This window comes from Macaca nemestrina, chromosome 20, assembly GCF_043159975.1.
Source record: "Macaca nemestrina isolate mMacNem1 chromosome 20, mMacNem.hap1, whole genome shotgun sequence".
In the NCBI taxonomy this organism is placed as follows: domain Eukaryota; kingdom Metazoa; phylum Chordata; class Mammalia; order Primates; family Cercopithecidae; genus Macaca; species Macaca nemestrina.
This window is the reverse complement of record NC_092144.1, coordinates 12,552,957-12,579,808: the sequence shown is the minus strand read 5'-3', so window position 1 is coordinate 12,579,808 and position 26,852 is coordinate 12,552,957. Positions and strand designations below refer to the sequence as shown.

Here is a 26,852-nt window from a genome sequence, read left to right as displayed (position 1 = left end):
TCCCTGAGTTCCAAGGTGACCTTCAAGTTCTGGGTATCCATTCCAGGATGGCCCCCAAGCTCTGGGTGGCTATTCCAAGATGGCCCCAAGTTCTAGGCAGCCATTGTAAGATGGCCTCTAAGTTCCAGGGTGGCCCCCAAGTTCTGGGCAACCATTCCAAGGTGGCATCCAAGTTCTGGGTGGCTATTCCAGGATGGCCTCTGAGTTCTGGGCTACCATGATAAGATGACCTCTAAATTCTTGGTGGCCATTCTTACATGGTCCCTGAGTTCCAAGGTGGCCTTCAAGTTCTGGGTAGCCATTCCAAGATGGTCCCCAAGCTTTGGGTGGCTATTCCAAGATGACCCCCAAGTTCTGGGCAGCCATTTCAAGGTGGTACCCTAGTTCTGGGTAACCATTCCAAAATGGCACCCAAGTTCTAGGGCAACCATTTCCAAATGGCCCCCAAGTTCTGGGTGACTATTTCAAGATGGTACCCAACAGCTGAGTGGCCATTAGCCATTAAGGCCCTGATAGCAGACTTAGCAGTACATTCCTGAAGTTCTAGACATTTGGAGCAGGATGAGAAACATCTAATAAGTCTTTAATCTAGAAACAAATCTTGGGGACCCCGGCTGTGCCCATCATGGTGAATCATTCCCTGAAAGGTTTTGAAAGGATCTTGACCCACTCACTCCCATAGTGAGAAAATCAGGGGCTTCCTCCTCAGCCGATCTGGAGGGGCCCTTGAATGGTCTCCCTCACCAAACAATGAGGACTTGGTTTGTCAGGAGGACCAAAATGGCGGCCCGTTTCCAGTTGAAGGGCTATAAAGTAGGCCACACTTAGATTCTTCTCTGGGAACACAATGAGGTCAAGTCGTGTTAGAACAAAAAGTCTCCAGAGTTTCTGGATGCTTCAGAGCTGGAGATCTGTCATGAAGGTTGGGAGGCTGATTGTATTTCTTTCTCTTTCACTCCTTCCTCCTCTTTCTCTCTTCTCTCTTTTTGTTCACTTACTCTTCTTTTCTTTTTCTCTCTCCTCCTCTCCCTCCCCACCTCCTTCCCTCTCCTCAAAGTTTTTGACTACTACCCTCTAGTATCTATTTAACTACTAGAGCAAAGCATGGTGGCTTACACCTGTAATCCCAGCACTTTGGGAGGCTGAGACAGGCAGACTGCTTGAGCCCAGGAGGCCAAGACCAGCCTGGGTAACATAGAGAGAACCCATCTCTTAAAAAAAAACAATTAGCCAGGCATAGTAGTATGCCTGTAGTAGCAGCTACATGGGAGGCTGAGGTGGGAGAATTGCTTGAGCCCAGGAGGTCAAGGCTGCAGTGAGCTGAAATCATGATGCTGCAGCCGAGTCTGGGGAACACAGGAAGACTCTGTCTCAAAAAAATAACACTTTTTAAAAGTTAAAAATCAATGAATTCGCTATTTAGAGTATTACTCTTTATATGGTTACTGAATAATTTTAATAGTGATGAGTACAAAAAAACAGGTTTAGCAAGCTGTTCTGTAGGTTAAAAAGTAAATCAATCAATAATTAAATAAAACAAAATACAATGCACATCAAATTAGGGGATAAAGATTGTGACAAATAAGACAAGGAGTCCATGTCCTTAAAATATGAAAAGCAGTTACAAGTCAATAAGAAACAGTCCTCCTCAATAGATAAATGGGCAAAGGACATAAACAGAAATCTGATAGAATGCTGGCAACTAGTAAAAATTGAGGTAAATCAACCCTTGGAATTCAGAGAAATGTAAAATAAAACTGAGATACAATTTGTTCCCTATCAAGTTAGCACTGTTCCTGCCCCCCCAAAAAGATGATTTTTTTTTTAGCTAATAAACAGTGTACATAAGAATGTATTATAATAGGCTGGGCACGGTGGCTCATGCCTGTAACCCTAGCACTTTGGGAGGCTGAGGGAGGGGGATCACCTGAGGTCAGGAGTTCGAGAGCAGCCTGGCCAACATGACGAAACCCTGTCTCTACTAAAAATACAAAAATTAGCCAGGCATGGTGGCAGACACCTGTAATCCCAGCTACTCAGGAGGCTGAGGCAAGAGAATTGCTTGGACCCAGGAGACGAAGACTGTAGTGAGCCGAGATCATGCCACTGCACTCCAACCTGGGTGAGAGAGTGAGACTTTGTCTCCAAAAAAAAAAAAAAGAATGTATTATAATAAAGTATACTTTTCTCTCCCTCCATCACCTATTTAAGCAGGTCCTTCAATGTGCAAGGTAGACATGCTAGACTCTGAGAAAATTTAAATCCTAAAAAGCCAAAATGTTTTACCACCCTCAGCCTGGAATGAATCCTTCTCCTATGGAAATAACCTAAGGGTTTCTCGACCCCTCTCTGCCTCTCACCCACTTCCCTCCCTCTCCCCTGCTTTTCTTTCTCCCTCTTTCTCTTCCTCCTTTCTCCTCTCTTCCCTGTCTCTTCTTCCCTCCCTCTGTCTCTTTCTATGTGTCTCTCCTTTTTCCCTCCACTTTCTTTCTCCTTTTACCCCCTCTCAGTTTCTATCTTTTTATTTTCCTCTTTCTCTCTCTCTCTTTTCCTCTCTTTTTTTCTCACTCCCCACACTGCTGATGACCCTGGCCTACGTCCTTGGGTGATGTGAGCCTCACTTGGATCATGTAGCTTGGAAAGAAAGCTGACCCTCTGTCATTGGTCTGGAATCAGGGACTTGGCCCCCACTGCATTCTGATGAGATGTGGTATTCAGACACAGGCAGAGCCCAGGACACAGGAAGACATGCTCAGGCAGGCACCCCCACCCCTTTCCTCTGGGGCAGGGTCTGCCCAGCAGCCTCCAAGATTCCTAGGGCTCAAGAGGTGGCAGACAGCTCAGGGGACCAGGACAGGCAGTGGGATGAATATGTCTGTCATATCCACCTGTCCACAAACAATGCTTACCTTGGCCACCTGTGCCCAGGGGAGTGGGTTTTATCCTGTGAATCCTCCCAGTGACCACCACTGAGTGTGGCACAGATAAGTGGTACCAAGCCCAAGCCATTCAGGTCACCAGTGTCACTTTCCTCTCAGACCTCTGTTGTAGCTGACTTACTTTAATGCTGAGGAGGGCTGGGCACACTGGCTCATGCCTGTAATCCCACCACTTTGGGAGGCTGAGGTAGGTGGATCACCTGGGGTCAGGAGTTCAAGACCAGCCTGGGCAACATGGTGAAACCCCATCTCTACTAAAAATACAAACATTAGTCAAGCGTGATAGCAGGCCCCTGTAATTCCAGCTACTTGGGAGGCTGAGGCAGAAGAATTGCTTGAACCTGGGAAGTGGAGGTTGCAGTGAGCTGAGATTGTACCACTGCACTCCAGCCTGGGCAACAGAGCAAGACTCTGTCTCAAAAAAAAAAAAAATGCTGAGGAAGTGACTGTCCCACCTACATCCTCCAAGTTGACCATCACAATTTAGGGAGGGGAATGACCTTCAAAGGGCCTAGGAGCAAGTCTTTCAATCGTTGAGCTTTTGCCATTATGGGCCATTGTTTACAACATGCTGTTTCTAGGTTCCCTGGAGGTACAATTAGCCTCCTCTTTTAAACAAAGCTAATCTGCAAAAATGAACCAAAAATTATTTTCCACCAGAGATCAATTAGCAGAATGAGCTGGGTGCGGTGGCTCACACCTGTAATCCCAGCACTTAGGGAGGCCAAGGCAGGTGGATCACTTGAGGTCAGGGGTTCAAGACCACTGTGGCCAACATTGTGAAACCCCATCTCTACTAAATATACAAAAACTAGCTGGGTGTGGTGGGGAGCGCCTGTAATCCCAGCTACTCGGGAGGCTGAGGCAGGAGAATCACTTGAACCCAGGAGGTAGAGATTGCAGTGAGCCAAGATTGTGCCACTGCACTCCAACCTGGGTGACAGAGCGAGACTCCATCTCAAAAAAAAAAAAAATAGCAGAATGATTCTTTGTGTTACAAAGTAATCTGCCATAAGGAGTTGATTTTTTTTTTAATTTCTGAGTTTTCTTTTTAAATATCAAGTTATACAAGGGCATTCAAAATTGGCCTACAACTCACATGAATTTGGCAGCCTGTTTGCAGAGTCAAGCTTTTACATTGTTCTTGTGAAATGGGTACAGGCATAAAGCCACCCTGCACTTTTGAAAATTCATTTTGAATGTTGTTATTGTTGTTATTGTTGTTTTAATTCTTATGCAAGAAAAGGATCTGAATAGGGATTTCAGGCCATGCTGTCAAGCCTGGCAGGCTTATAGATCATGCAGGAACTGGGAGGTGTGAGATTTTGCCAGTGAGATCCTGGCAAGTGCCTAGGACTCTCCCAGGGTTTTGAAAGAGCTGACAGACATGAGTCCAACAGGGAGCATCTTTATATGATGGCCAAAGGGATGAGAGAGGAGACCCTCAAACCTCACCCCTACCACATCCTCCCCACCCCATTGTCAACAGTCCATCTGGTGCTGCCATTCCTCCCCCAGGACAGGGCTGCAGGCCCAGCACAGCTGGCCAGGTGCCTTGATCAAGCCATTCCTGCACACCTAAGAGCCAAACTGCTATAAAGCCAGAATAGGAGCTACTACTCGAGCTACTGCTTTTTTCCCCAAGAAAAGTTTTGGAATCTTTGCCTGGTTGCAGGTTTCTGGCCTCTTTTGCCTGAGAAGGTCTCTCACCCTATGAGGACTTTGCTTATTGTTTTTCCTTGTATCAGATAGTTGGCACATTGGAAGGAGCATGGGATGCTCTGAGGTTCTCAGCCTGACTGCTGAACTTCCCTGCCCCCCACCCCGGGTCCTCTGCTTATTTCCTTTCTGGTCTTTTAACTTGCTTTGTCTGTCCTGTGTGCATATTCCCTCATAGACAAGGCTGAGAGTCCCAACAAGTTTTAGATTGACCTTATTGTTTTAGGAAATGGTCCCTCCAGGTCTGTTTGATTTCTCTGTAGATGTGCAAGTCCTTTAGCCTCTCTGTGCCTCAGCTTTTCCCGTCTAGATGAGGAAACTGTGGCCCAGAGGGACTGTGGAGGGAAGTAAGTCCGACAGGATCACTGAGGTTGGGTTCAGCTGTCAGATGCTGCCCATCTCCCAACCCTGAATACGGAGGCTCACGGTGCGCAGAATGATACGCAGCAGCCCGGCCTGCCTGGGTTCTTTGAGGCCTGGCAGGGCTGCAAGATCCAGGAGAAGGGAGTAGGGGAAGGGAGCAGAAGGTTATTCCCTTCCTTGTTGAAAGGAATCTTGCTGTTCTGGCCTGTTGGGGTCAAAGCAAGGATTCCTCCCCCAGTGCTGTGATTGTGGCCCTGTCTCCGATATGGGAAAATATCCCTGTGGTCCCACCAAGGGATGTGTTGAAGCTCCCCTGAAGATGTCCACCCCTCCTGCCCCTCACCCAGATATCTGTGTGTGTGTGTGTCCTGCTCAATTCACTGACTGTGTACCCTTGTGTCCATGCGTCCACCATAAACGCCCCATTTCATGAGCCATCACACATGGTATCACGCTCTGTGCCCATGCATCGGGGCAGCCAACTGACATTTCTCAGCAGCTGGCGGATCATGATCCTGCCCTCACTGCCAAGAGTCCATCTGGCCCGGCTGCTCCTCCCCCAAAGGCAGGACTGCAGCTGGCAGAGCGCCTTGATCAAGCTGCTTCTGCATACCCAGGAGCCAAACGGTCAGGAAGCCAAAGATGGAGCCCTCGGGCTGCTGTCTTTTGATCCGCATCTTCAAAACAGCCCCCACCCCTGAAGGCATTATTTTTCTTGAGTGTGATGAAATGGAAAGAAGATTAGAGTAAAAGATACCCACACCTGGGTTTGAATCTCAGTCTGCCTTCCCAGCTGTGTGCCTGCCCTTGGGCAAGTCACTCTTTTTCTCTAGGCCTCAGCTTCCTCATCTGGAAAATAGCAAAATGGTGCTGTCTTCCCACAGGCAAATGCAGTGATGTTCAAAAGACTCCCATATTAAACCTAAAGTCAGCAGATTCAGCAAAAATCACTATCATTGAAAACTCCCTCGATCATCCATAAGGAATCTGGGTGTGAGGCCGGGCGCGGTGGCTCAAGCCTGTAATCCCAGCACTTTGGGAGGCCGAGACGGGCGAATCACGAGGTCAGGAGATCGAGACCATCCTGGCTAACACGGTGAAACCCCGTCTCTACTAAAAAAATACAAAAACTAGCCGGGCGAGGTGGCGGGCGCCTGTAGTCCCAGCTACTCGGGAGGCTGAGGCAGGAGAATGGCGTAAACCCGGGAGGCGGAGCTTGCAGTGAGCTGAGATCCGGCCACTGTACTCCAGCCTGGACGACAGAGCCAGACTCCGTCTCAAAAAAAAAAAAAAAAAAAAGAATCTGGGTGTGGTGGCTCTCGCCTGTAGTCCCAGCTACTTGGGAGGCTGAAGAGGGAGAATCACTTGAGCCAGGGAGTTCAAGGCTGCATGCAGTAAGCTATGATGGTGCCACTGTACTCCAGCCTGGGCGACACAACAAGACCCCGTCTCTAAAAATATAAAATAAGGCCGGGTGCAGTGGTTCATGCCTGTAATACCAGCACTTTGGAAGGCCAAGGCAGGTGGATCACAAGGTCAAGAGATCGAGACCATCCTGGCCAACATGGTGAAACCCCATCTTTACTAAAAATACAAAAATTAGCTGGGCGTGGTGACACGTGCCTGTAGTCCCAGCTACTTGGGAGGCTGAGGCAGGAGAATCACTTGAACCTGGGAGGTGGAGGTTGCAGTGAGCCAAGATCGCACCACTGCACTCCAGCCTGGCAACAGAGTGAGACTCCATCAAAAAAAAAAAAAAAAAAAGTAGAATCTATATGATTCTACATATGCAATAATTCCTAGATATACTGAGTTTGAGAATCCCAAGTCAGACTACAGGAAAAGGAGATGAGGGGGTGTGGAGGAGAATCCACTGGGAATATTTGTAGACATTTAAGCCATTCTGTGTTTTAAAAAATATCACGGCTGGAAGCAGTGGATCACACCTGTAATCCCAGTACTTTGGGAGGCCAAGGCGGGTGAATCACAAGGTCAAGAGAGCGAGACCATCCTGGCTAACATGGTGAAACCCCATGTCTACTAAAAATACAAAAAAAATTAGCTGGGCATGGTTGGCGGGCGCCTGTAGTCCCAGCTACTTGGGAGGCAGAGGCAGGAGAATGGTGTGAACCCTGGAGGTGGAGCTTGCAGTAAGTGCCAAGATCACGCCACTGCACTCCAACCTGGGCGACGGAGTGAGACTCTGTCTCAAAAAAAAAAAAAAGAGAAAAGAAAAAAGAATCACTAACTTCCAAAGGGGTCGTGGATGGAAAATTCCATAGAGTCTGTTTGGTGACAGGGTTTCTGCCATTCCTATGCTGGTCAAGTCTTTCTAACCTGGATCTCCAGTCATTGTTGAAGGTTCCTAATGATCCCCAAGCCTGATTCCAACAATGAGTCATGAGAGGACCAGCTGCCAGGTGCTGACAGCTTTCTCCAGGCCTGCATTTGCTCAAAGGACTTCAGAGTTGCTTCCAATCCCATCCCAAGTCAGAACTCTTTGCTGACCTCTCCATAAAGAGCAAAGCCAAAGCCATAGCTATTGTTAATCAAAGATCAGAATTCCACAGACCTGGGTTGGTTGGTTGGTTGGTTGGTTGGTTGGTTGGTTGGTTGGTTGTTTAAAGAGGCAGAGTCTTGCCCAGGCCTCAGTGGCTCACACTTGTAATCCCAGCACTCTGGGAGGCCTAAGCAGGAGGATCACTTGAACCCAGGAGTTTGAGACCAGCCTGGGCAACATAACAAGACCCCCGTCTCTACAAAAAATGGAAAAATTTGCCTGTATTTCCAGCTACTTGGGAGGCTAAGGTGGGAGAACCACCTGAGCCCTGGAGGTTGAGGCTACAGTGAGCTAAGATCCCGCTACTGCACTCCAGCCTGGGCGACAGAGGGAGACCCCACCTCAAAAAAAAAAAAAAAAGAGAGAAAGAGACAGGGTCTCCCTCTGTTGCCCAGGCTGACCTCGAACTTCTGGCCTCAAGCAATCTTCCCAATTCGGCCTCCCAAAGTACTGGGATTACAGCCGTGAGCCACGGCGCCCAGTCTGAGCCTGTTTTGCAGATGAGGATAACGAGAGGCAGAATCAGGATTCAAACCCAGGTCCCCTCAACTTCAAAGTTCACAACCTTTAAGACATTCTGAAACGTTGCAGCTCCACAATGCCTGGAGAAGAGGGGTTTCTCCGGCTCTTGGCAGTGACTTTCCGTGGTGAATTCGCCTTCAGTAACTGACAGCTTTGCAGCTGTCTTGCTACCTGGAAATTTGGCTTTCCTAGGTGCTTTCTTGGGCAGTGCCAGGGGCCTGCCAAGGGCGGGGAACTGAACAGAGGTGGGGGCAGCCTCTAGATGGAAGGATGGACATCTGCCAGCGCCATGAGCCTGAGGCTCCCACACCTGGTGCCCGGGCGGGACTTGGGGGTGCTCAGGGGTGCGTGTGTGTACGTGCGTGTTCTGTGTTCTTTCTCTTGAGGCCGCTTACGATCTGTCTCTCCCTCCGATGCCACATCATCAGGAGCAGTGCACGGTAAAGTCTCTTTCTCCCTCTCTCTCTCTCTCTTTCTCTCTCTCTCTCTCTCTCTCATATTCTGTCTCATGATCTGTCCTCTGGTGTAGCCTCGTTAGTTCTGGGCCTGTTTCCGTGGCCTTGTGTCCTTGCCGCCGCCGTCCTGTCACTTCGAATGACCAGAACTCACTCCCTGGGAAAGAGGCATCCCAAAGGGTCCTGCCAGTGCCTCCGCCCATGCCCCACCAGTTCCTGCAGAGAACAGAAGGGGCAGAGGTTCAGTTTCAATAGGCAAGCTGGGTGGAGCAGTTGTCAGAAGCAATGAAAGTGGGCCGGACACTGTGGCTCACGCCTCTAATCCCAACATTTTGGGAGGCCGAGGCAGGTAGATCACTTGAGATCAGGAGTTTGAGACCAGCCTGGCGAACGTGGTGAAACCCCATCTCTACTAAAAATACAAAAAATTAGCTGGGCATGGTGGTGCACATCTGTAATCCCAGCTACCTAGGAGGCTGAGGCAGGAGAATCACTTAAACCTGGGAGATGGAGGTTGCAGTGAGCTAAGATGATGCCACTGCACTCCAGCCTGGGTGACAGAGCGAGACTCTGTCCCCCCCCCAAAAAAAAAATTAAAAAATTAAAAAAAATAAAATGAACATGGAATCGTTTTCAGATGAGGAGATGCAAAACACCCATGGAGACGTGTTCCCAAATATCACTTGTTTGGGACATCAAGATTTTAGCCAGTTCCATGTGCAACCTGGATGTACGGTTCCTTGACATTTTTTTTCTATCAACACGTATTCTAAACTTTCGTTTCAAAAGGAAACTTTAGCCAGGTGCAGTGGTGCATGCCTGCAGCCCCAGCCATTTGGGAGGCTGAGGCTGGAGGATCACCTGAGCCCAGGAGTTGGAGGCTGTGGTGAGCTATGATCGCACCACTGCACTCTACCCCGAGACTCCATTACTTTAATTTAAAAAAAAAAAAAAGGAAACTATATTATCCACTTACAACCAGCGTTGCTAACCTTAGATAAATCTGCAACTGCAAAAGTAAATCTAGGCCAGGTACGGTGGCTCATGCCTATAATCCCAGCACTTTGGGAGGCCGAGGCGGGCGGATCACTTGAGATCGGGAGTTCGAGACCAGCCTGAACAACGTGGAGAAACCCCGTCTCTACTAAAAATACGAAATTAGCCAGGCGCGGTGGCGCATGCCTGTAATCCCAGCTACTCAGGAGACTAAGGCAAAATAATCGCTTGAACCCGGGAGGCAGAGGCTGCCATGAGCTGAGATCACGCCATTCACTTCAGCCGGGGCAACAAGACAGAGCGAAAACAAGACAGAGCGAAACTCTGTCTCAAAAAAAAAAAAAAAAAAAAAGTAAATCTAACAGAAATCAAAGAATGTTGTTGCCTTCAAGCTGTGCTCTTTGTTAAAAGGAAAATTACTAAGTGTTAGCGAGGTGTTAAAGGCCTATTAGCATCTACCTGCGGCTTCCTTTCTAGCAAAAGCAGAACGTCTGAAAGATATGTGGAAAAGAAACTTAAAGTATAATTTTAAAAAAAAAGAAAGAAAAAGAAATGATTATGTCCCTCTGAGATCCAATTATTTAATCTGTACCCCTGTTCTGCCCAAAATTATCTCAGTGACTGTCCAACGTGTATCTCACACCTGGGGGCACGGCCTTGAGATGATAATGATGATGACGGTTTTAAAAAGAAAAAAAATGTTCAGACTGCTGAATCCTGGAGTATATCTCTGCCTAGCAGGCTAAAATACAATTCTCTTCTTTCTTCCCTGAAAACGAAAGAATGGAGTCCTTAAAAAAGCAAATGGTGTGAAGAGTGATGTTTTTACACTGGATACTGAGACACATCGTGATGGGGGTCTCTGGGGGCAGCTCTGCTCATGACTCCGGAGGTCACTGTAGGGAGATGTTTTCTAGGTGACCCCCCCCCACCCAAAGACTCCAATCTGGAGGCATTCACGTGTCCTGAGACCACCTGCGAGGCGCAGACTAGGGGCTGGGACAAGAATCAAGATTAAAGGGGAAATGGCCGGGCGTAATGGCTCACGCCTGTAATCCCAGCACTTTGGGAGGCCAAGGCGGGTGGATTACTTGAGGTCAGGAGTTCGAGACCAGCCTGGCCAACACAGTGAAACCCTGTCTCTACTAAAAATACAAAAATTAGCCGGATGTGGTGACTCATGCCTGTAGTCCCAGCTCTTCGGGAGCCTGAGGCAGGAGAATCGCTTGAACTTGGGAGGCAGAGGTTGCAGTGAGCCGATCATGCCACTGCACTCCAGCCTGGGCAATAGAGCAAGACTCCATCTCAAAAAAAAAAAAAAAGATTAAAGGGAAAATGAACACAGAGAAGAAGAAGAAATTGCACTGTTACACTATAAGCCTTTGAGGAGTTTTCTGTCTAAAACCGGAGATTGAAGAAACAAGATTAACTCCGAAACAGCACATGGGAGCTGGCAGGAGCCAGTGGTGGGCAATCAGGAAATGCTGTCGGAGGGAGCAACATGTAATTTGGGCTTTGAGGACCGGGTAGTTCTGTGACTGGAGAAGTGGAGGAGGGTCATTTCTAGCAACAGGAACAGTATATGCATAAGCAGACAGAGGCAAAAGAACGTGGCTGGGGCTTGAAATATGTAGCAATAAATGAGAATGCAAAGATGAAGGTAAGTTGGGCTAGATTTCCAAGAGCTTTGAATGCCATGCCCAGAAGTTCGTGCTTGCTCTTCTAAGAATTCAGGTGCTCCAGAAGAATTCTGAGCAAGAGAAAGAGTGACATGGTCATTGGCTTTGGCCACTGTGTGCATAAAACATGGAAGAAGAGAGAGACAAGGGAATGAGGAGCAAGCTGGGAGATGGGGGATGGGGGATGTCACCCAGGAACGGATGGTGGTGTGTTAAGGAAGGTGACCCACTGGGGACGGGGATAGAGGACAGGCAGTTGAACATGACTCTCAGGTTTCCGGTGTGGACAACTGGATGGGTCATGAGTGCCATGAACCACAAGCTATTCATGGTCCCACTCGATACCCTCCTTTTGGGGGGCCTGAGTCATGGTTGGCCAAGGGTGTCATGGCATCTCTGGGGTCTGCATTGCTAAGCTCAGTTCCAATAGATCTTGGACTGAACTTCTGTGCGGTCCTCTCTGGCAAAGATGGGCTCAGAGCGCCTTGGAGCAATGCAGCAGAGACCATGGCAGCAGCCGCATCAGCATCTGAAAGGAGCAGCACGCGGTTATTTTCCCCACTGCGGGCTCAGGGAATACGGTAGGGGAGGAGAGATTTAGTATAAGGGCCACTTTAAGCATCTTCCAGAATCCCATTGGAAGGGGGAGAAAATCCCATTTTTTGAAGAGCCCACTGATACCACCTTTAAAAAGAATACACAGGGGGGCCAGGTGCAGTGGCTCACGCCTGTAATCCCAGCACTTTGGGAGGCCAAGGTGGGTGGATCACGAGGTCAGAAGATCGAGACCATCCTGGCTAACATGGTGAAACCCCGTCTCTACTAAAAATACAAAAAAATTAGCCGGGCGTGGTGGTGGGTGCCTGTAGTCCCAGCTAGTTGGGAGGCTGAGGCAGGAGAACGGCGTGAACCTGGGAGGTGGAGCTTGCAGTGAGCCGAGATCGCGCCATTGCACTCCAGCCCAGGTGACAGAGCAAGACTCCGTCTCAAAAAAAAAAAAGAAAAAGAAAAAAGAGAAAGAGCTGTGACCAGGCACACTGGCTCACACCTGTATTCCCAGCACTTTGGGAGGGTGAGGAGGGCAGACTGCTTGAGCTGAGGAGTTTGAGACCAGCATGGGCAACGTGGTGAAACCCCATCTGTACAAAAAAGACAAAACCATTAGCCGGGTGCAGTGGCATGTGCCTGTAGTCCCAGCTACTTGGGAGGCTGAGGTGGGAGGATGGCTTTAGCCCAGGAGGCGGAGGTTGCAGTGAGTCAAGATCGTGCCACTGCACTCCAGCCTTGGTGACAGAGCCAAACCCTGTCTCGAAAAAAAAAAAAAAAGAGAAGAAAAGCTATGCAGAAATGGGGGTGGGGAATCAGCCAACTCCCTTGTGCTGGGTCTCAGGGACACTCCATGCAGCTGCTGAGGCCCAGCCAGATGGCAAAGGGCCCTCAACCAACCCTGGGACCAGAACCACAAAAAGCCACCTACTTACTGGCTCCTGAGCCCAAGCTTAACAGGTGAAACGGACCACTCTTCACCAGGAAGGGCAGGGCTGTGCCAAGCTCACCCCAGACTTCTAGGCCTGGGAGGGTAGGGTCCCATGGAGCTGTGGGCTGCCCCCTACCCAACCTGACCTCTGCTTCCTCTCTTCCCTTCTCCCCACCCTAACATTCCTCCACAGTGGCAATAGCAAAGGAAAAGACATCAACACGATTAAATCCCTCCGAGTCCTCCGGGTGCTACGACCTCTTAAAACCATCAAGCGGTTGCCAAAGCTCAAGGTGAGATTGAGAGATGGTGGGGTGAGGTGGGGGGATTGTCACGGTTATCATGTACAGTTGAGCAGGTTGCACACTGCTCAAGGACAACACATTAAAGGAGGTGCTGATAACATCCTAGCCATCGTATATGGATATTTGTATTATTACAACTTCCCAGCAGATGGCAGTAAAGTGAGTTGATCTAAAATCTGTGTATTATGACAATTTTTCTTTAGATGAAATGTCTCATAGTTAAGATCCCTTTTTCTAATTCACATGAAGGCATCATATGGATTTGAAAGGGTATAATCGTGATCTGGGAAGCAGGAACTAGATTTCTTGTTCCATAAAATTTTGACTTTTCATCTACCTATTCTAGGCTCTAATAGCTCCCATTCCAAAACAGCATGAACCAGCATTTCCCAAAAGTCTGTCATTGAAAAAGAAAAAAAATTAAAGGAAATAAAATCCAGTCATTAGAGCACCCACTTTCAGTGTATGCTTCACCTGAGGGTCCCCAGTATTATCTCTTATGTAATATGTTTCTTTAAATCAAATTACACCTGTAATCCCTGCATTTTGGAAGACCACGGCAGGAGTATTGCTTGAGCCCAGGAGAATGAGACCAGCCTAGGCAACATAGTTAGACTCTGTCTCTATCAAAAATTAAAGAAGAAAACAGATACTGTTATTGAAATCTAACCAAATATGGTGCCTGCCCAAGGCTTTGAGCATTGACAACTGCTCTTTCTTGGTTAAAGAGGGAAAGTGTCAATGGTAGGTGTTAACATAGTAGCAATTTCTCCTTCACTCAAAAGGACTGAGAGAATTGGAGAGGAAGTAACTTTGTTACCTTGTTTTTCTGTGTTGGGCTCACTTTGTATCACTTAAAAGCATCTCTGGTATCCCATTTGGGAGTTTTAGTTCCATAGAATGCCAGGATTGAGTCCAACTTCTCCAACACTTATTTCTGAAAGCTGGGGGGCCTTACCCTAGGGACTTGACTTATGACCTTGCCTGTAAAATGGGAATGATAGTGGCTGGACGTGGTGGCTCACGCCTGTAATCCCAGCACTTTGGGAGGCCAAGGCGGGCAGATCACGAGGTCGAGAGATTGAGACCACGATGAAACCCCGTCTCTACTAAAAATGTAAAAAAGTAGCTGGGCATGGTGGTGGGCACCTGTAGTCCCAGCTACTCGGGAGGCTGACGCAGGAGAATGGCGTGAACCCGGGAGACAGAGTTTGCAATGAGTGCTGAGATCGTGCCACTGCACTCCAGCCTGGGCGACAGAGCAAGACTCCATCTCCAAAAAAAAAAAAAAATGGGAATGATAATGGCAGTATTCTGGTATTATGGGCCACTGGAGGCAGAAGGTTGGGCAGGTCCTCAGCCCCTCATGTTCTCTGTCAACCCCACCCCACAGGCTGTGTTTGATTGTGTGGTGAACTCGCTTAAAAACGTCTTCAACATCCTCATCGTCTACATGCTATTCATGTTCATCTTCGCCGTGGTGGCTGTGCAGCTCTTCAAGGGGAAGTTCTTCCACTGCACTGACGAGTCCAAGGAGTTTGAGAAAGATTGTCGGTGGGTCTCAGCTTTCTGGCACATTCCCATGGAACTAGCAGGTGGGCAGGGGGGAAGTGGCTAGAGGCATCGGCCACTTGGGCTCAGAGACTGGAGAAGTGGTGAGCCTTGGGAGTGACTCAGTTGCAACCAGCTTGGATCTTGGGTAGAAAGAAAACCAGTTTTAGAATTTGAGTCACCACCCATAGCCACAGGATGAGTCATAAGCAAATTACTTGACCTTTCAGTCACCGCCCTTGTCATGTGAGGGATATTAATACACGTCCACAGTTCCTTACTTGAAATCTTTACTGGCAGATGTGTTTTAAAGTTAAGAATATTTTGAGATTTTAGAAAGGTTGGACTGTGTACATCCCATGTCGGACATGACATCCTCAGCTGGGTCTGAGGCAGCCCTATAATCAAACACAATATTTCTGCCATAAAATGTGTATTCACACCAAATGGAGTAAATAACAAGTATAAAGAGCTTCATGTCCAATCAGATCAGGTTTCATTGCCAAATAAGTTAGGTAAGAGGCCAGGTGCAGTGGCTCACACCTGTAATTCCAACACTTTGGAAGGCTGAGGTGGGAGGATTACTTGAGGCCAGGAGTTGGAGACCAGGTTGGGCAACATAATGAGAGCCCATCCCTACAAAATAAATTTTAAAAGTTAGCAGGGCATGGTAGCACACACCTGTAGTCCCAGCTACCTGGGAGGCTGAGGCGGGAGGATTGTTTAAACATAGGAGTTCAACGCTGCAATGCACTATGATGGTACCACTGCACTCAAGCCTTCGTGACAGAGTGAGACCCTGCCTCTCAAAAATATATACATATAGGCTGGGTGCGGTGGCTCACGCCTGTAATCCCAGCACTTTGGGAGGCCGAGGCGGGCGGATCACGAGGCCAGGAGATCGAGACCATCCTAGCTAACACGGTGAAACCCCGTCTCTACTAAAAATACAAAAAACTAGCTGGGCATGGTGGCAGATGCCTGTAGTCCCAGCTACTCGGGAGGCTGAGGCAGGAGAATGGCGTGAACCCGGGAGGCAGAGCTAGCAGTGAGCCCAAACTGGGCCACTGTACTCCAGCCTGGGCAACAGAGTGAAACTCTGTCTCAAAAAAAAAAAAAAATATATATATATATATACACACACACACACACACGTATATACACACACACATATATATACACACACACTACATATATATGTGTGTATGTGTGTATATATATGTGTGTGTATATATAGTGATATTGTTATCAGTGTAAAGTGGCATTTTGCAACATGTGATAGCCTGTTGTTATCTTGATGGCTATTTATTGAAATTAGGAGGATGCCAGATGTCTGGGTAGGAGTCTGGAACTAACCCTTGTTTCCTGCCTTGAAAAGGAGTAGCAACCTCCCTTAGCCTGATGAACCTGTGAATGTCCGCTGTGCCTCTCTGCCTCCTCCTAAACTCCCCCCACCCCACCCCCAGCAAGCCTGAGGCTCTCACCCCGAGGACTAGAAGTTATCACGTTGGAAGCGTTGGGCCCTGGGTCAGCTCTCCCACCAGGAGTAAGGTCATGCCATCACCCATGGATTTATCTCAAAGTAGATGCACACGTAATCCCCCATGAAGCACAGGGACACATGGTGGCAGGGCGGGGAGCCACTGCTTCCCAGGCTGAGGGACGCAGCCTAGGCTGGTGGACCCCTCTTCTTTTCCCTCCCCCTGTCTCTGATAACCAAAGACAAGTGCCAGACGGCCCCTCTTTCCCATTTGCTAACAGTCCCCACTCTCTGTGGCAGAGGCAAATACCTCCTCTACGAGAAGAATGAGGTGAAGGCGCGAGATCGGGAGTGGAAGAAGTATGAATTCCATTACGACAACGTGCTGTGGGCTCTGCTGACCCTCTTCACCGTGTCCACGGGAGAAGGCTGGCCACAGTAAGTGGCCCGACTAGAAACCTACCCAGGAGGAACCCCAGGGAGCAGGAGGATAAAGGGCCTGAGAGCTTAGCAATAAGAATGGTCTTGGAAGCCGGGCATGGTGGCTCACGCCTGTAATCCCAACACTTTAGGAGGCCAAGGCAGGTGTATTGCTTAAGGCCAGGAGTTTAAGATCAGCTTGAGCATCATGGCAAAACTCTAAAAATACTAAAAATACAAAAAAAAAAAGAAAAAAAAAAAACAGCCAAGCATGGTGACTCACACCTGTGGTCCCGGCTACTCGGGAGACTGAGACACGAGAATCCCTTGAACCCAGGAAGCAGAGGTTGCAGTGAGCCGAGATTGCACCACTGCACTTCATCCTGGGTGACAGAGCAAAACTATGGCCTCCTCCCCACCCCGCAAAAAAAAAAAAAAAAAAAAAAAAAAAAAAAAAGGTGAGGCTGAATCATGGACTTCATCTTTATTTAAAATTTTGAGCCATTTGTGGTGGCTCGTACCTGTTATCCCAGCTACTCAGGAGGCTGAGGTGGGAGGATTGCTTGAGCCTAGGAGTTCAAGGCTGCAGTGAGCTGTGATTGTGCCATTGTACTCCAGCCTGGACAGCAGAAGGAGACCTCATCTCAAAAAACAAAAAGAAGAAGAAATTGGTATTTTTTCATCATGGACTTTTTGCATTAATTTTGATTTTTAAAAATATTGGAGCAAAAGATTATCTTGATTACTGGGATTTTCAGTACCCCCTTAATTCGCACCCAAAACAAATGCCTCCCTCCCTCACCTTGTCCAAGTCGTAGTCTTCCTCTCAGAGGTCTGGAAATACCAGGCCAGAAGCTTGGTAGATTCCAGCATGTACCCTCATTATCCTCACCTCCCTCCCTCTCTCAGCAAATATGCCAACCTGAACATGCTCTTCTGCCCACCCTCACACACATCCAGTACTCACACACATGGGAATAGTGCTAACCCACAAGGCCCCTTTGAGCAAAGTTTTTTAAAACACCCCTTTCTCAACAGACTTCACTTCCATCTGTCTGAAAATCATCGCAATAGACTTAAATGATTTTGTTCAAACAAGGCACTGGAGGGCCACCTGCCAAAAAATTGTCATCATGAATACACAAGTCTATCATGCCTATCATGTGAAAGTAACACTTAGACACAGCCTTTGAGCAGTGCACAACCTGCACAACTGTACAGAGCTGCTGTGCACTTACCTACTCTCATACATATCCTCATTGCACCTCCTCAGCACCCACCACCACCTGTGCTCAAATACCCACTCCACATTCATACACCCACCTCCACTCCCTCCATTGCCACAACCTGTCTTTAAATCCTAACTTGGCCACTTCTAAGTGGGTGATCTTCAGCATGTCCCTTTAAATTGCCGAACCTCAGTTTCCTCATATGCAAACTGGAGCCAGTAATAACCTCCCTGAGAGGGTTGCTGAGCAGGTGGGAATGAAACGTTGAATATTGTTTCCAGCACACAGCAAGCCCTTCATGCACTGCAGTAGAAATAACTGACATTGGCTGGGTGTGGTGGCTCACACCTGTAATCTCAGCAGTTTGGGAGGCCAAGGCAGGTGGATCACCTGAGGTCAGGAGTTCAAGACCAGCCTGACCAACATGGTGAAACCCCGTCTCTACTAAAAATACAAAAAAATTAGCCAGGCATGGTGGCGCATGTCTGTAATACCAGCTACTTAGGAGGCTGAGGCAGGAGAATCGCTTGAACCCAGGAGGTGGAGGTTGTAGTAAGTTGAGATCACGCCATTGCACTCCAGCCTGGGCAACGAGAGCAAAACTCCATTTCAAAAAATTAAAATTGGACTGAGCATGGTGGCTCACGCCTGTAATCCCAGCACTTTGGGAGGCCAAGGCGGGCGGATCCCGAGGTCAGGAGATCAAGACCATCCTGGCTAACATGGTGAAACCCCGTCTCTACTAAAAATACAAAAAAAAAAAAAAAAAGAAATTAAAATTAAGAAATAACTGACATTGTTGTCAAGCTTTCAAAAAACAGTGACTACTTAAATTTCTTTTTCATTTCCCTCTATTCCTGTTCCGCCATCTTACTTCCACCCTCTCTCCTCCTTCCTTATCACCCCTTGGGTCCTTGTCTCTCTCCTTCCTGTTCCTTCCCTCTCCCTGCCCCATTCCTTTCAGGGTCCTCAAGCACTCAGTGGACGCCACCTTTGAGAACCAGGGCCCCAGCCCCGGGTACCGCATGGAGATGTCCATTTTCTACGTCGTCTACTTTGTGGTGTTCCCCTTCTTCTTTGTCAATATCTTTGTGGCCTTGATCATCATCACCTTCCAGGAGCAAGGGGACAAGATGATGGAGGAATACAGCCTGGAGAAAAATGAGGTGCCACTTCCAATTCCATCTGTCCTTTAAAAACTGGGGACACAAACTTTAAAACACACACACACAACACCCAGGAACCCATTTCTAGGGGCACCTAGGGGAGAGAACAGAGGCATCCTCCAAACCAAATTCAGGGCTTCAGGGCAGTCCTTCATGGAGTTCCAGAGGAAACAAGTCATATAGTGTATGTATCAGTCAGTTTAGTCTGGATTGTGCCGCAGTAACAAGCAACCCCAGATTTCATTGCTAAATATCCATAAAGGGACTTATTTTTTGCTCACACTGCATGTTGAGATCAGTTGTGGATCTTCTGCTTGTCATCTTTTTTCTGGTTCCCAGGCTGGCAGAGCGGCAGAGCAGCCTCCCTCTGAGATGCTCCAGATGAAAAAGAGAGTATGTCAGACTGAGGCTCAGCTCTTCATGCTTGTACTCAAAAATGACACATGTCACTTCTGCTCACATTTCATCAGCCAAAGCAAGTCACACATCCATTCTGATGTCAGTGGAGTGGGGAAATACGATCTCCCCTAGTGAAGGGTGGTGAATATTTATGAATGAAAAGCCAAGCCAGGTGTGGTGGCTCACACCTGTGATCCCAACATTTTGGGAAACTGAGGCAGGAGGATCACTTGAGCTTAGGAGTTTGAGACCAGCCTGGCCAACACAGCAAGACCCAATCTCTACTACAAATCAAAAAAAAATAGCCAGGCATGATGGTGCACACCTTTAGTCCCAGTAACACGGGAGGCTGCTTGAGCCTGGGAGTTCGAGGCTGCAGTGAGCTATCATCATGCCAGTGCACTCCAGCCTGGGCAACAGAGCAAGACCCTGTCTCAGAAAAAGAAAACAAAAGAAAATCCAGTCCCCAGTCTACCAGAGAGTATAGACATGACTCTTTGCCTCTCTGGCATCATTCAAGCTAAATAGAGGACCTAGAATATATCCTCTGCTCCCTTGACCCTTAAGACTTAATAACCACTATTCCTCCCTCTCTCTCCCTCGAAGAGAAGAAGGAGCAGCAAAGTATTCAGTAAGAAAGAATGGGCTGGGCGCAGTGGCTCACGCCTATAATCTTAACACTTTAGGAGGCCAAGGCAGGAGGATTGCTTGAGCCCAGGAGTTCAAGAACAGCCTGAGCAACATAGTGATACCCCATCTCTATGATTAAAAAAAAAAAAAAAGTTTTAATTAGCTGGGTGTGGTGGTGCATGCCTGTAGTCCCAGCTACTCAGGAGGCTGAAGTGGGAGGATCACTTGAGCCCAGGAGGTCAAGGCTGCAGTGAGCTGTGATTGCACTGCACTCCAGCCTAGGTGACAAAGCAAGCTCCTGTCAGAAAAAAGAAAAAAGAAAAAGAAAAGAAGGAAGGAGGGAGGGAGAATGGGAAGGAAGAAGGAAGGAAGGAAGGAAAGAAGGAAGAAAGGAAAGAGAGAAAGAGAAGGGAGGGAGGGAAGGAGAGAGGGAGGGAGGAAAAGAAGGAAGGAGAAAGAAAGGGAGGGAAGGAAAGAAGGAAGAAGAGAGAAAGGAAAGGGGAAAGAGAGGAAGGAATGAAGGGAAGGAAGGAAAAAGGGAATGAAGGAGGGAGGGAGGAAAGGAAGGGAGGGAGGGAGGGAGGGAAAGAAGGATTAGGCTTCAGTTTGATTTGGCACACTTGGTAGCTGTGTCACCTCAGGCAAGTGGTTTAACCTCTCTAAGCCTCTATTTTTGTCATCTGCAAAGTGAGGTCATTGATAGTACCCACTTCCCATGTTTGCATTAGCCATGCAATAATGGGGAAATGTCAGTGCAAAATTGGCAGATGGTGACGTTTCAAGCAACTGTAGCTGTTAAGATAAGAAAGCAATGGTGAGGGCCAGGCGCGGTGGCTCACACCTGTAATCCCAGCACTTTGGGAGGCTGAGACAGGCGGATCAGGAGGTCAGGAGATCAACACCATCCTGGCTAACAGTGAAACCCCGTCTCTACTGAAAATACAAAAAATTAGCCGAGCGTGGTGGCGGGCACCTGTAGTCCCAGCTACTCGGGAGGCTGAGGCAGAAGAATGTCGTGAACCCGGGAGGCGGATGTTACAGTGAGCCGAGGTCGTGCCACTGCACTCTAGCCTGGGTGATACAGCAAGACTCTGTCTCAAAAAACAAAAAAGAAAGAAAGAAAGCAATGGTGAGAAGGAGGAGGGAGCCCAGGAATCCTGGCTGGGGGCAAGAGAGGCAGAGACTCAAGCAGAAGCACTTGAGTTAGACAGAGGGTGCCCGGTATACAGCCACCTTCCTGCTGCCTCTGCCACTCTCACCACTGGCCTCTCTCCCGCAGAGGGCCTGCATCGATTTCGCCATCAGCGCCAAGCCGCTGACCCGACACATGCCGCAGAACAAGCAGAGCTTCCAGTACCGCATGTGGCAGTTCGTGGTGTCTCCGCCTTTCGAGTACACAATCATGGCCATGATCGCCCTCAACACCATCGTGCTTATGATGAAGGTAAGCGCCCTACACCAACCCCCAGCACTGCTTAAGCCCCATCTCGTTCCTGCCTCTACCCTCGTAAAATGAAACCATCTGCAGTTTCCCAGACAGACCACATTCTGGACCACTTCTGAGATTTTTTTCCTGCTGTTCCCTCTACCTGACACATAGTTCCCACCACTCCCCCTGGCCAGCTGCTTCTTCCCAGCTGTACCTGCAGACCTCTTCCTCCAGAAAGCCTTCCCTGATCACCCAAGACTGCTTGAGGTGCCTGTCTTAGCAGGCATCCTATCTTTATGTCGCCTACCACAAAAATCAGCATCAGGTTGCACGACGGTGCCCCCCACCCACTTGTGAGGACCTCACCCCAGAATTCCTAGAGTCCAACAAGGATCTGGCTCGGACGGAACAAGAAGCTCTCTATAAATGTTTGATTAATGAAATGAGGGAGCTGGGCACGGTGGCCCATGCTTGTAATCCCAGAACTTTGGGAGGCCAAGGCAGGCAGATCACCTGAGGTCGCGAGTTCGAGACCAGCCTGAGCAACATGGAGAAACTCCATCTCTACTAAAAATACAAAATCAGTCGAGCATAGTGGTGCGCATCTGTAATCCCAGCTACTCAGGAGGCTGAGGCAGGAGAATCGCTTGAACCCGGGAGGCGGAGGTTGCTGTGAGCCGAGATCGCGCCATTGCACTCCAGCCTGGGCAACAAGAGCGAGACTCCGTCTCAAAAAAAAAAAAAAAAAAAAAGAGAGAAAAGAAAAGAAAAAGAAATAGAAATGAGGGAGGAGGGGTAGGCGAGGGCCCTGAAATCCCCAGGGACAAGGAGCTGCTTCCAAAAAAAAACTCTGAGGCCGGGTGCGGTGGCTCAAGCCTGTAATCCCAGCACTTTGGGAGGCCGAGACGGGCGGATCACAAGGTCAGGAGATTGAGACCATCCTGGCTAACATGATGAAACCCCGTCTCTTCTAACAAATACAAAAAACTAGCCAGACGAGGTGGCGGGCGCCTGTAGTCCCAGCTACCTGGGAGGCTGAGGCAGGAGAATGGCGTAAACCCAGGAGGCAGAGCTTGCAGTGAGCTGAGATCCAGCCACTGCGCCCCAGCCTGGGCGACAGAGCGAGACTCCGTCTCGAAAAAAAAAAAAAAACTCTGAAAACTTTTCACCCTGTGCTTTGGACTCCAAAGCATGGATTCAAGCCTAGCTCTGCCATTTCATTCATTTAACTTTGCGCAAGTAACCAGTGACTTTCTGGGGACTCGGTTCCCTGTCAATAAAATGGGAATGATAATAATAGCACCTTTGCCCCCTCCAAAGGAGGTGAGAGGATGGAATGAGAAAGTTGATGCAAGGACCTTAGTGCCTTCTCGGCACTTCAAAAACAATCATAGTGGCCAGGCATGGTGGCTCACACCTGTAATCCCAGCCCTTTGGGAGGTCAAGGCAGGCGGATCACTTGAGACCAGGTGTTTGAGACCATCCTGGCCCACATGATGAAATCCTGTCTCTACTAAAAATACAAAAATTAGCTGGGCATGATGGCGCACGCCTACAATCCCAGCTGCTCGAGAGGCTGAGGCATGAGAATGGCTTGAACCCAGGAGGCAGAAGTTGCAGTGAGCTGAGATCACACCACTGCACTCCAGCCTGGGTGACAGAGTGAGACTCCATCTCAAAGAAAATAAGGAGGCCGGGCACAGTGGCTCACGCCTGTAATCCCAGCACTTTGGGAGGTCGAGGCAGGCGGATCACGAGGTCAGGAGATCGAGACTATCCTGGCTAACACGGAGAAACCCCATCTCTACTAAAAATACAGAAAGTTAGCTGGGCGTGATGGCAGGCACCTGTAGTCCCAGCTATTTGGGAGGCTGAGGCAGGAGAATGGCGTGAACCCGGGAGGCGGAGCCTGCAGTGAGCCGATCGTGCCACTGCACTCCAGCCTGGGCGACAGAGTAAGACTCATTCTCAAAAAAAAAAAATGGAAAGAAAAAGTATAATTCAGCCAGGCACAATGGTGTATGCCTATAGTCCCAACTATCAGGAGGCTAAGGTAGGAGGATTGTGAGTTCGAGCCCAGCCTGGGCAAAACAGGAAGACCCCGTCTACCAAAAAAAAAAGAGGCGGGGGAAAGTTTTTGTTTTTTGATGTGAAAAGAAGAGCCTAGTCTGGCGGAGAGCTGGGCTTTCCTGAACTATGCCTCCCAACAGTGAGATTGCTCAGCACTTGCCTGGGGCCGGAGTGTTGCCTGGAAAACAGCCATGAAGCTGCCTCCCCACTTCCCACTTCCCACTTCCCACTTCCCAGCCCCGCTCACTGACCCCTGCCACTCCTGCTTCTTTCCCCCTAGTTCTATGGGGCTTCTGTTGCTTATGAAAACGCCCTGAGGGTGTTCAACATCGTCTTCACCTCCCTCTTCTCTCTGGAATGTGTGCTGAAAGTCATGGCTTTTGGGATTCTGGTAAGTACCACCTTGGGGCTACAGCTACGGGCTTGGGAGAAGTCCAAGGGGGAGCAATGGGTGCTGGACGATGGTCTCCCCACATGGCCCCAAGACCCCCAACCTCAAGGGTGGCTTCGGCATCCTGCCAGTGGCCACAGATCCTACTTAGGCATTCTGTGTTTGCCAAGGAGTCCCAGGGAGACCCAACACATGAGTGTTACTGTATGGCTGCTTATGTATTCAGGTCCTCAAAATGATAGGAGTCATCATGCTGGGAGCTGTTAGCATCCACTTTAGAGATAAGAAGACTGAAATCAGGCTGGGCGAGGTGGCTCATGGCTGTAATTCCAACACTTTGGGAGGCCAAGGTGGGCGGATCACCTGAGGTTGGGAGTTGGAGACCAGCCTGACCAACATGGAGAAACTCTGTCTCTACTAAAAATACAAAATTAGCCAGGTGTGGTGGCGCATGCCTGTAATCCCAGCTACTTGGGAGGCTGAGGCAGGAGAATCACTTGAACCTGGGAGGCAGAGGTTGCAGTGAGCCGAGATCACGCCACTGCACTCCAGCCTGGGCAACAAGAGTGAAACTCTGTCTCAAAAAAAAAAAAAGAAAGAAAACTGAAATAGGCTGAGCACAGTGGCTCGTGCCTGTAATCCTAATGCTTTAGGAGGCCAAGGCAGAGCAATCACTTGAAGCTAGGGAGTTCTCAACCAGCCTGGGCAGCAAAGCAAGCCCCTGTCCCTACAAAAAAAAAAAAATTTAATTAGCCAGGCATGGTAACTCGTGCCTGTAGTCCCAGCTACTCAGGAGGCTGAGGTGGGAAGGTATTTTGAGCCCAGGAGGTGGAGGTTGCTGTGAGCTATGATCATGCCACTGCATCCCAGCCTGGGCAACAGCAAGACTCCACGTTTAAAAAAGAAACACAGAGGACGGACACAGTGACTCACACCTGTAATCCCAGCACTTTGGGAGGCAGAGGCAGGCAAATCACTTGAGCCCAGGAGTTCGAGACCACCCTGGCCAACATGGCAAAACCCTATCTCTACTAAAAATACAAAAAATTAGCCTGGCGTGCTTGTGGGTGCCTGTCATCCCACCTTCTCAGGAGGCTGAAGCAGGAGAATCGCTTGTACCCAGGAAGTGGAGGCCGCAGTGAGCTGAGATCACACCACTGCACTCCAGCCTGAGGAACAGAGCGAGTCTCAAAAAAATAATGATACTAAAAATAGATACATCTTTATTTTTCACCAGCCAATAACTAAATTTTAACATTTCCTTCCATCTTAAAGGGAGACAACAAGGGTTATTAGTATTATCAACCGTTAATATTAGCAACATGACCTGTGTCACTTACAAACATCAGATATTTTCATACTGCCTTATAAGAGCTGCAGATACCTTAACATTTAATTTGCATTCATCATTGCTTTAAAATGCTGCGTGTGATTAAACCTTTTTATTCAGTGTGTTAATGAAGTATATTCATTGTTTTTTTGTTGTTTTTTTTTTGTTTTTGAGACAGAGTCTCGCTCTGTCGCCCAGGCTGGAGTGCAGTGGCGCGATCTCGGCTCACTGCAAGCTCCGCCTCCCGAGTTCACGCCATTCTCCTGCCTCAGCCTCCCGAGTAGCTGGGACTACAGGCACCCACAACCGCGCCCGGCTAATTTTTTTTTGTATTTTTAGTAGAGACGGGGTTTCACCGTGGTCTCGATCTCCTGACCTTGTGATCCGCCCGCCTCGGCCTCCCAAAGTGCTGGGATTACAGGCGTGAGCCACCGCGCCCGGCCTTGAAGTATATTCATTGTTAGATCGCCTTTCTTTTTTTTTTTTTTTTTTTTTTGCGACGGAGTCTTGCTCTGTCCCCCTGGCTGGAGTGCAGTGGTATGATCTCGGCTCACTGCAAGCTCCACCTCCCGGGTTCACGCCATTCTCCTGCCTCAGCCTCTTGAGTAGCTGGGACTACAGGTGCCCGCCACCGTGCCTGGCTAATTTTTTGTATTTTTAGTAGAGACGGAGTTTCACCGTGGTCTTGATCTCCTGACCTTGTGATCCGCCCACCTCGGCCTCCCAAAGTGCTAGGATTACAGGCGTGAGCCACCACGCCCGGCCTAGATCGCCATTTTTAAAACTTTTTTTTTTTTTTTTTTTTGAGACAGAGTCTTACTCTGTTGTCTAAACTGGAGTGCAGTGGCATAATCTTGGCTCACCGAAACCTCCACCTCCTGGATTCAGGTGATTCTCCCATCTCAGTCTTCTGAGTAGCTGGGACTACAGACGCACACAAGCATGCCCAGCTAATTTTTGTATTTTTAGTAGAGACGGGGTTTTACCATGTTGGCCAAGCTGGTCTCAAACTCCTGGCCTCAAGCAATCTGCCTGCCTCGGCCTCCCAAAATGCTGGGATTACAGGCATGAGACACCATGCCCAGCCTTAAAAAATATTTTGATAGCTATTATAATAGGTAACCTTTCAGTCTTGACTGTTTTGTTATGCATTTACAAGTCTTTATGCATAAAATAAAATAGCCAGGGCTAGTCTCACGTGGCCAAGGGGGTTCACAGAATACGCACAAAAGTATTATAGTTGGCTGGGCACAGTGGCTCACACCTGTAATCCCAGCACTTTGGGAGGCAGAGGGGGGCAGATTACGAGGTCAAGAGGTCCAGACTACCCTGGCCAACATGGTGAAACCCCATCTCTACTAAAAACTACAAAAATTAGCTGGGCATGGTGGCGCATGCCTGTAGTCTCAGCTACTCGGGAGGCTGAGGCAGGAGAATCATTTGAACATGGGAGGTGGAGGTTGCAGTGAGCCGAGATCATGCCACTGCATTCCAGCCTGGCAACAGAGCGAGACTCCATCTCAAAAAAAAGGCTGGGCGCGGTGGCTCACACCTGTAATCCCAGCACTTTGGGAGGCCGAGGCAGGCAGATCACAAGGTCAGGAAATCGAGACCATCCTGGCTAACACGGTGAAACCCCGTCTCTACTAAAAATACAAAAAATTAGCCAGGCATGGTGGCGGGCGCCTGTAGTCCCAGTTACTCGGGAGGCTGAAGTAGGAGAATGGCGTGAACCTGGGAGG

At 48.7% G+C, this 26,852-nt stretch overlaps 1 protein-coding gene across 12 annotated transcripts in view; it reads left to right on the top strand.

Moving 5' to 3' along the window:
* LOC105499905 (calcium voltage-gated channel subunit alpha1 A) overlaps positions 1–26,852 on the top strand; it is a 433,831-nt gene that overhangs the window by 355,888 nt on the left and 51,091 nt on the right. For all 12 annotated transcript variants that reach the window (XM_011710610.3, XM_071087276.1, XM_071087269.1 and 9 more), the window contains 6 exons: positions 12,904–13,003; positions 14,409–14,569; positions 16,347–16,484; positions 18,660–18,861; positions 21,170–21,334; positions 23,670–23,780. In XM_011710610.3, the coding sequence (XP_011708912.2) occupies positions 12,904–13,003; positions 14,409–14,569; positions 16,347–16,484; positions 18,660–18,861; positions 21,170–21,334; positions 23,670–23,780 (877 nt within the window). The remainder of the gene's footprint in view (positions 1–12,903; positions 13,004–14,408; positions 14,570–16,346; positions 16,485–18,659; positions 18,862–21,169; positions 21,335–23,669; positions 23,781–26,852) is intronic.